Source organism: Xenopus laevis, chromosome 4L (assembly GCF_017654675.1).
Source record: "Xenopus laevis strain J_2021 chromosome 4L, Xenopus_laevis_v10.1, whole genome shotgun sequence".
NCBI lineage: Eukaryota > Metazoa > Chordata > Amphibia > Anura > Pipidae > Xenopus > Xenopus laevis.
Window position 1 is genome coordinate 20,534,014 of NC_054377.1, and position 10,195 is coordinate 20,544,208.

General features: G+C 42.8%; 1 protein-coding gene across 1 annotated transcript in view; it reads right to left on the minus strand.

Annotated features, from left to right (window-relative positions):
- Positions 1–4,575, minus strand: part of LOC108704979 (mucin-2) — a 41,323-nt gene extending 36,748 nt beyond the window's left edge. Inside the window, exons 1-9 of the mRNA XM_041589955.1 lie at positions 4,390–4,575; positions 3,821–3,958; positions 3,132–3,278; positions 2,796–2,933; positions 2,225–2,362; positions 1,536–1,682; positions 1,199–1,336; positions 628–765; positions 1–85 (exon numbers count right to left, since the gene is read on the minus strand). The exon at positions 1–85 is cut by the window's left edge and continues 62 nt beyond it. Of these exons, the coding sequence (XP_041445889.1) occupies positions 1–85; positions 628–765; positions 1,199–1,336; positions 1,536–1,682; positions 2,225–2,362; positions 2,796–2,933; positions 3,132–3,278; positions 3,821–3,958; positions 4,390–4,397 (1,077 nt within the window). The 5' untranslated portion in view covers positions 4,398–4,575. The remainder of the gene's footprint in view (positions 86–627; positions 766–1,198; positions 1,337–1,535; positions 1,683–2,224; positions 2,363–2,795; positions 2,934–3,131; positions 3,279–3,820; positions 3,959–4,389) is intronic.
- Between the last annotated feature and the right edge of the window lie 5,620 nt (positions 4,576–10,195).

The window sequence follows — 10,195 nt, forward strand, 5'->3', positions numbered from 1 at the left end:
GGTGCAGTGGGTCTCTGGTATACAATCTGCTTCCTTAGAATGTGAGTCTTTAGAACACTGCTTTTGGAAGTCCTGACCGCACACACTGAAAGGGAAAAAGAGATGGCAATACAGTTATTTTAACAAACGCAGTAAAAAGATAGGGACAGGAATTGCCGGACACCCTGTCTGGTTCTTTTCACATACAGGATGGTTCAAGGCATGGATGACAACTTATGCCATTACTTTTTTTATTTGCCGTTTCATGGTACCTACAATGTTTCTATGGCATAATGTTGTAAGACCACTAAACATCAATTTTTACCCTCAACTATCCAAACCCATTCATTAAAAACCCAGGATGTCGCCCATAGTTTTTCCCAGACTTTGCTAAAATAGAATCTATTGGGAGCTTCTTTTAACAGGCCAGGTTATTATCACCCCTCGACAGGAACATTTAACAACAGCAGGACTTGCAAAGTGAACACAATTTATGTAGCCTCGTCAACTACAGTACTTTTTAAATAAGACATTTTGCGATATTCCTCTGTCTGAAAGGTACCTTGCCAGAAAGAGAGAGAGAGCTATCTGTCTTGTAAAGTATTTGTCAACTTATTTAGCTGCACGGCATCTTTTTCTCTTACTTACCATTTGAAACATTTGCTATCACTAGGCATTGGCTCATGGACTCTGTAGGTTATGCCATTCAATTGGCAGTATGGTGGTTGACATTCTCTTGAATCTAAGTCTTTAAAGCAATACTTGTTCAGGTCTTCACCACACTGACTGAAAGAGAAAATGCAAAATAGCTTTATGAATGAGCACAGTTAAACGAAGGGGAATTTGACTTCAAAACATATAAAGACACTGCGCGGGGCAGCACAGAAAACAAGGGTTTTGATAGAAATCATGCATGCATTGTCACAGAACTATTAAAAACAATCTAAGTCATCACTTGGTGTCAGTGGGTTATCAGCAACTCTCTTTTTAATACAAATACGTAAAGACAGACAGACAGACGGATAGATAGACCTATCTTTTTTTATCTTGTTTGTATTTTAAATAACAATGAGACTGGATATTATATTGAACAAACAAGGATGTATTTTATAATATAGGTTCTAAACATTGGTTTAAATTAAAGGTTACGATGTGTCCACTAACCATCTTGTATACAGTGTGCCGACATATTTTGTTGTACAGCACCTATTATTCTTACCATCTCATACATTTCTGATGACTAGGTATTTGTTCATGAATTTTATATGTCCTGCCATCGATTTTACAGACGTGGCATTCTTCTTCTCCTGAATCGGAGTCTCTAGAACATTGCCTTTGCAGGTCCTTACCACACGTACTGAAAGAGGAAAGGCAAAGAGCTTTAAGAATGAGCACAGTAACGCAAAGGGCCGTTTAACTTCAAAAAAAAAGTTTAGACACTGCACAGGGCATGCACAGGAAAAGGATTTCCATAGGAAACACACATGCATTAGCATCTAAATGATAAAATCATGTCCAACCAATTTTCTTGTTTAGCAGCTATTTCTCTTGCTTACCATCTTAAACATTTCTTATTACTAGGGACTGGCTCATGAACTTTGTATTTTATCCCGCCGATGGTGCAGTGGGTCTCTGGTATACAATCTGCTTCCTTAGAATGTGAGTCTTTAGAACACTGCTTTTGGAAGTCCTGACCGCACACACTGAAAGGGAAAAAGAGATGGCAATACAGTTATTTTAACAAACGCAGTAAAAAGATAGGGACAATAATTGCCGGACACCCTGTCTGGTTCTTTTCACATACAGGATGGTTCAAGGCATGGATGACAACTTATGCCATTACTTTTTTTATTTGCCGTTTCATGGTACCTACAATGTTTCTATGGCATAATGTTGTAAGACCACTAAACATCAATTTTTACCCTCAACTATCCAAACCCATTCATTAAAAACCCAGGATGTCGCCCATAGTTTTTCCCAGACTTTGCTAAAATAGAATCTAGTGGGAGCTTCTTTTAACAGGCCAGGTTATTATCACCCCTCGACAGGAACATTTAACAACAGCAGGACTTGCAAAGTGAACACAATTTATGTAGCCTCGTCAACTACAGTACTTTTTAAATAAGACATTTTGCGATATTCCTCTGTCTGAAAGGTACCTTGCCAGAAAGAGAGAGAGAGCTATCTGTCTTGTAAAGTATTTGTCAACTTATTTAGCTGCACGGCATCTTTTTCTCTTACTTACCATTTGAAACATTTGCTATCACTAGGCATTGGCTCATGGACTCTGTAGGTTATGCCATTCAATTGGCAGTATGGTGGTTGACATTCTCTTGAATCTAAGTCTTTAAAGCAATACTTGTTCAGGTCTTCACCACACTGACTGAAAGAGAAAATGCAAAATAGCTTTATGAATGAGCACAGTTAAACGAAGGGGAATTTGACTTCAAAACATATAAAGACACTGCGCGGGGCAGCACAGAAAACAAGGGTTTTGATAGAAATCATGCATGCATTGTCACAGAACTATTAAAAACAATCTAAGTCATCACTTGGTGTCAGTGGGTTATCAGCAACTCTCTTTTTAATACAAATACGTAAAGACAGACAGACAGACGGATAGATAGACCTATCTTTTTTTATCTTGTTTGTTTTTTAAATAACAATGAGACTGGATATTATATTGAACAAACAAGGATGTATTTTATAATATAGGTTCTAAACATTGGTTTAAATTAAAGGTTACGATGTGTCCACTAACCATCTTGTATACAGTGTGCCGACATATTTTGTTGTACAACAACTATTATTCTTACCATCTCATACATTTCTGATGACTAGGTATTTGTTCATGAATTTTATATGTCCTGCCATCGATTTTACAGACGTGGCATTCTTCTTCTCCTGAATCGGAGTCTCTAGAACATTGCCTTTGCAGGTCCTTACCACACGTACTGAAAGAGGAAAGGCAAAGAGCTTTAAGAATGAGCACAGTAACGCAAAGGGCCGTTTAACTTCAAAAAAAAGTTTAGACACTGCACAGGGCATGCACAGGAAAAGGATTTCCATAGGAAACACACATGCATTAGCATCTAAATGATAAAATCATGTCCAACCAATTTTCTTGTATAGCAGCTATTTCTCTTGCTTACCATCTTAAACATTTCTTATTACTAGGGACTGGCTCATGAACTTTGTATTTTATCCCGCCGATGGTGCAGTGGGTCTCTGGTATACAATCTGCTTCCTTAGAATGTGAGTCTTTAGAACACTGCTTTTGGAAGTCCTGACCGCACACACTGAAAGGGAAAAAGAGATGGCAATACAGTTATTTTAACAAACGCAGTAAAAAGATAGGGACAGGAATTGCCGGACACCCTGTCTGGTTCTTTTCACATACAGGATGGTTCAAGGCATGGATGACAACTTATCCCATTACTTTTTTTATTTGCCGTTTCATGGTACCTACAATGTTTCTATGGCATAATGTTGTAAGACCACTAAACATCAATTTTTACCCTCAACTATCCAAACCCATTCATTAAAAACCCAGGATGTTGCCCATAGTTTTTCCCAGACTTTGCTAAAATAAAATCTATTGGGAGCTTCTTTTAACAGGCCAGGTTATTATCACCCCTGGACAGGAACATTTAACAACAGCAGGACTTGCAAAGTGAACACAATTTATGTAGCCTCGTCAACTACAGTACTTTTTAAATAAGACATTTTGCGATATTTCTCTGTCTGAAAGGTACCTTGCCAGAAAGAGAGAGAGAGCTATCTGTCTTGTAAAGTATTTGTCAACTTATTTAGCTGCACGGCATCTTTTTCTCTTACTTACCATTTGAAACATTTGCTATCACTAGGCATTGGCTCATGGACTCTGTAGGTTATGCCATTCAATTGGCAGTATGGTGGTTGACATTCTCTTGAATCTAAGTCTTTAAAGCAATACTTGTTCAGGTCTTCACCACACTGACTGAAAGAGAAAATGCAAAATAGCTTTATGAATGAGCACAGTTAAACAAAGGGGAATTTGACTTCAAAACATATAAAGACACTGCGCGGGGCAGCACAGAAAACAAGGGTTTTGATAGAAATCATGCATGCATTGTCACAGAACTATTAAAAACAATCTAAGTCATCACTTGGTGTCAGTGGGTTATCAGCAACTCTCTTTTTAATACAAATACGTAAAGACAGACAGACAGACGGATAGATAGACCTATCTTTTTTTATCTTGTTTGTTTTTTAAATAACAATGAGACTGGATATTATATTCAACAAACAAGGATGTATTTATAATATAGGTTCTAAACATTGGTTTAAATTAAGGTTACGATGTGTCCACTAACCATCTTGTATACAGTGTGCCGACATATTTTGTTGTACAGCAACTATTATTCTTACCATCTCATACATTTCTGATGACTAGGTATTTGTTCATGAATTTTATATGTCCTGCCATCGATTTTACAGACGTGGCATTCTTCTTCTCCTGAATCGGAGTCTCTAGAACATTGCCTTTGCAGGTCCTTACCACACGTACTGAAAGAGGAAAGGCAAAGAGCTTTAAGAATGAGCACAGTAACGCAAAGGGCCGTTTAACTTCAAAAAAAAAGTTTAGACACTGCACTAGGGATGTAGTGAACGTCGGAAAAAAAGTCCGCGAACATATTTGCGAACTTGCGCAAAAATGAGAGCGGTTCGCGAACGGTTCGCGAACCCCATAGACTTCAATGGGAAGGCGAACTTTAACATCTAAAAAAGACATTTCTGGCCAGAAAAATGATTTTAAAGTTGTTTAAAGGGTGCAACGACCTGGACAGTGGCATGCCAGAGGGGGATCAAGGGCAAAAATGTATCTGAAAAATCTGCCTGTGTGTGCTTGGAAGAGATAGTGTAGGGGGAGAGCTGTTAGTGATTTCAGGGACAGATGATAGTAAGTTTGCTGGCTAGTAATCTGCTTGATATTCTGCTCTGTATTGGAGGGACAGAAGTCTGCAGGGATTTGAGGGACATTTTAGCTTAGGTAGCTTTGCTGGCTAGTAATCTACTGTTCTCTTTAAACAACTGGCCATACGTTGACCTTGTAGGCATTGTTTGCTCCAGTTTTTTTGGACGCAGCCACTGAAGCACAGTTGCCAGAAAAAAATATGCATATAAATGCTGAAATAGTAATTTTTTTTCGCCAATACGTGTGACGCTGTAACATTGTTTGCCAGTTTTTGTTGGTTGAGCACTTGAAGCACAGTTGCCGAGATAAAAATATGCATATAAATGCTGAAGAGATAGTCATTTTTGCCTGTAGGAGGTGTCGTTGACCTTGTAGGTCATTGTTTTGCCCAGTGTCGCAGCCACTGAAGCACAGTTGCCAGAAAAATATGCCAATATAAATGCTGAAATAGTAATTTTTTGCCATATACGTTGAGTCAACGTATGGCAAAAAAATGACTATTTTCAGCATTTATATGGCATATTTTTTCTGGCCTCTGTGCTTCAGTGGCTGCGGCCAAAAAAACTGGGCAAACAATGCCTACAAGGTCAACGTCGTTGACCTTGTAGGCATTGTTTGCCCAGTTTTTTGGCCGCAGCCACTGAAGCACAGAGGCCAGAAAAAATATGCCATATAATGCTGAAAAATAGTCATTTTTTTGGTCGCAGCCACTGAAGCACAGTTGCCAGAAAAATTATGCCATATAAATGCTGAAAATATAAATTTTTTTGGTTGCAGCCACTGAAGCACAGAGGCCAGAAAAATTATGCCATATAAAATGCTGAAATATAAATTTTTTTGGTTGCAGCCACTGAAGCACAGAGGCCAGAAAATTATGCCATATAAAATGCTGAAAATATAAAATTTTTTGGTTGCAGCCACTGAAGCCAGAGGCCAGAAAAATTATGCCATATAAATGCAAGAAATATGCATTTTTTTGGACGCAGCCACTGAAGCACAGTTGCCAGAAAAAATATGCCCATATAAATGCTGAAAATAGTCATTTTTTTGCCATATCGTTGACCTTGTAGACATTGTTTGCCCAGTTTTTTTGGGTTGCAGCCACTGAAGCAACGAGGCCAGAAAAAATTAAACCAGTAGGGTTTGCACCCTAGTTTGTAACGGTGGCGGAGGGAGGAGGAGGACGCTAAAGAGACAGCTGTGTGTGGAGTCATGAGGCTTGAAAGAGAAGGACAGCTGCATAGAAGTCAGAACAAGTCTTCCGGCGTGCAGTAACCCTCCGAGATCCACCCCTCATTCATTTTAATAAAGGTCAGGTAATCGACACTTTTGTGACCTAGGCGAGTTCTCTTCTCAGTTACAATCCTCCTGCTGCACTGAAGGTCCTTTCTGAGAGCACACTTGAGGCTGGGCAAGACAAGAGGTTCATGGCAAATTGTGACAGCTCTGGCCACAGATCAAGCCTGTGCACCCAGTAGTCCAGGGGTTCATCGCTCCTCAGAGTGTCGATATCTGCAGTTAATGCCAGGTAGTTCCGCTACCTGCCGGTCGAGGCGTTCTTTGAGGGTGGATCCAGAAGGGTTGTGGCGCTGCCTTGGACAGAAAAACATTTGCATGTCTGACGTTACAGACTGGCCAAAGGGCTTTGTCCTTGCAGGTGTGCTCGTGCAGGATTACTGGCACCTCTGCCCCTGGAATGTTGATGAGTTCCTGAAGTGACATCACCCTTAAAAGCATTGTACAACATGTTTTGCAGGCTGGTTTGTAAATGCCCGCATCTTTTCGGACTTGTGGTATGTTGGTAACATTTTCTGACACTTTAATGCTTGTACCGAGGGTCTAGTAGCGTTGCGACCCAGTACAGGTCCTTCTCCTTAAGCCTCTTGATACGGGGGTCCTTCAACAGGCATGACAGCATGAAAGACCCCATTCTCACAAGGTTGGATGCAGAGCTATCCATCTCCGCTTCCTCATTATCAAGGACTGCATCATCCACGGTCTCCTCCCCCCAGCCACGTACAAGACCAGGGGCCCGCAAAAGGTCACCACTAGCCCCCTGGGAAGCCTGCTCCTGTTGGTCTCCTCCCTCCTCCTCCACAAAGCCACCTTCCTCCTCTGACTCCACTTCTGGCACCTCTCCTGCGTTGCAGCAGGTGCCTGGGTTCGTTCTGGTGATTCCGACCAGAAATCGCGCGCTTCCAGCTCCTCGTCTCGCTGGTCTAACAGCCTCATCTGTCACTCGTCGCACGGCACGCTCCAGGAAAGAAAGCGAAGGGTATTAGGGTCGCTGATGGTGCCTTCGGTGCGACTGACCATATTTGTCACCTCTTCAAAGGTCGCATGAGCTGCAGGCATCGCGCATAAGCACCAGTAACGGGGAAAAAAAATCCCAGCTCTGCAGATCCAGTCCTACCACCAGTTCAAAAGGTACTCGTTGACGGCCCTTTGTTGTTGCAGGCAAGATGTTCCAACATAAGGAGCGTTGAATTCCAGCGAGTCTGGCTGTCAGAAATCAAACGCCTGACTGGCAATGTTGTAGCGCTGCTGAATGTCAGCAAGGCGTGCCATGGCTGTGTAGGAACGTCTGAAATGGGCCGACACCTTTCTGGACTGGGTGAGAACGTCCTGGAATCCTGGGAACTTGGGAGACAAAACGTTGGACTATTAAATTTAACACATGTGCATGCAGGGCACATGTGTTTAAATTGCCCAGTCTCAACGCTGCCAACAGATTGCTTCCATTGTCACACACCACTTTTCCGATCTGCAGTTGGGTGTGGGGTCAGCCACCGATCGGCCTGTGACTGCAGAGATGACAGGAGTAAAGATCCGGTATGGTTTTTGCTTTCCAGGCACGTCATCCCCAAAGACAGCGTGACAACGGCGTACCTGGAACGTCGAATAGCCTAGGGGGAGCTGGGGGTGCACAGGTGTGGAGGAGGAGAAGGAGACCCAGCAGCAGAGTAAGAAGAAGAAGAGGAAGAAGACGAGGTAGAGAGCGATGGAGGAGTAGAGGTGGTGGCAGAACCGCGTGCAATCCGTGGCGGTGACACCAACTCCACTGTTGTTGTTGAGCTACCCATTCCTGCTTCCCCAGCCATTACCAGTTCACCCAGTGGGCAGTGTAGGTGACATACCTGCCCTGACCATGCTTGGAGGACCATGCGTCAGTAGTCATATGGACCTTTGGCCCAACACTAAGTGACAGAGATGCGGTAACTTGGCTCTGCACATGTTGGTACAGGTGTGGTATTCCCTTTTTAGAAAAAAAATTGCGGCTGGGTACCTTCCACTGCGGTGTCCCAATTGCTAACAAATTTGCGGAAGGCCTCAGAGTCCACCAGCTGGTATGGTAAAAGCTGGTGGGCTAAGAGTGCAGACAAGCCAGCTGTCAGACGCCGGGCAAGGGGGTGACAGTCAGACATTGGCTTCTTACGCTCAAACATGGCCTTCACAGAAACTTGGCTGGTGGCAGATGACTGGAATGGGAACAGGTGGTCAAGGTGGAAGGCGGAGTGGAGGGTGGTTCAGACGGGTCAAGGAGAGCAGAGGTAGAGCAGTAAGATGCTGGACCAGAAGGAGTGTGGCTTTTAGTTTGCCTGTTGCCTTTGAGTGTGTTGCTCCCAAAGTGCTTTGTGTTGCCGCTCATTGTGCCTTCGCATAGAAGTTGTACCTATGTGGCTGTTGGGCTTACCAGGCTCAGTTTCTGACTGCACTCATTGCAAATTACAATGCTTTTGTCAGAGGCACACACATTAAAAAAAATCCCACACTGCTGACTTTTTGGAAGTGTGCGATTCTGGCGGTAACAGTAGAAGTTGGCGGCATTGGCGGCAATGGCGGGTGCGTTGGCCGGCTGAACACAGGTGCCGAAACATTTTGTTGCCTACTGATCCCTGCGGGCTGTCCTCCCTGCTTCTTCTTCTAAGTCTTATTCTCCTACTGCCTCCTCTGACTCTCCGTCTCTCCATCTGAACTACCCTCCTCTTGCTCTCTTCTACTAGGCACCCACAAAACATCAATCTCCTCATCATCATTCTCCTCAGATGCATCAATTTCTTTCTGACACATCACAGAAGGAGCAGCAGCGGGGACCTCCTCCTCATCACTCATTATGTCCATCTCTATCGTGTTCTCTGCCAGAAATTAAATCTGGTGTAACGTCCTCATCTCCTTCATCTTCTTCTGGCAATAATGGTTGCGCATTACTCAGTTCAAGAAACTCATGGAAAATAACTCCTCTGACTCCAGTGAAGAAGGGGCACCGGTGGTGGAGGAAGTGTTACGTGGGGTGGCCATAGCAGTGGAGGATGAGGAGGATGTTGTGGTAAAGTTGAAACGGTAGAGGATGGGGTGTGCTGTGTAAGCCAGTCAACTACCTCTTCAGCATTTTGGGAGTTCAGGGTCATTGGCTTTTTAAAACTGGCAATTTGCTAGGGCCACAGGATTGCATAGCAGCACGGCCCCTAGCACGGCCTCTGCGTGGCGGCCTGCTTTGCCTGGCATTATTTTAAAAAAACAACACACAAAAAAACTCAGTTGGTTTTCTGGAAACGATAATACACACAGCTAGATGGCAGTTTGAAGAAACAGTGTGGCAAATAATGCCTACAAGATCAACCGTATAACACTACTACAGCCGGTGGAATACGGATTACGTAAAATATATGAATGGCTGCTTGAAAAAAGTCACTCCGGTGTTTTTTTCTGGAGACGGTAATATTATGGATATTTAGACAGAATGTGAACAAGGTCACACAGCTAGATGTGCAGTTGGTTGAATAACACAGCTGGGCAAAAAAATGCCTACAGGGCAAATAATGCCTAAAAAGGTCAATTTATACACTAATACAGCGATGGATACGGATTACGTAAAATATATTATGGCTTGCTTGAAAAAGTCACTCGATGGTGTTTTTTCTGGAGACGGTAATATTATGGATATTTAGACAGAATGTGAACAAGGTCACACAGCTAGATTGGCAGTTGGTTGAATAACACACTGGGCAAAAAATGCCTACAGGGCAAATAATGCCTAAAAGGTCAACTTATACACTACTACAAGTCGATGGATACGGATTACGTAAAATAATATTATGGCTGCTTGAAAAAAGTCACTCCGGTGTTTTTTCTGGAGACGGTAATATTATGGATATTTAGACAGAATGTGAACAAGGTCACACCAGCTAGATGGCAGTTGGTTGAATAACACACTGGGCCAAAAAATGCCTACAGGGCCAAATAATGCCTAAAGGTCAA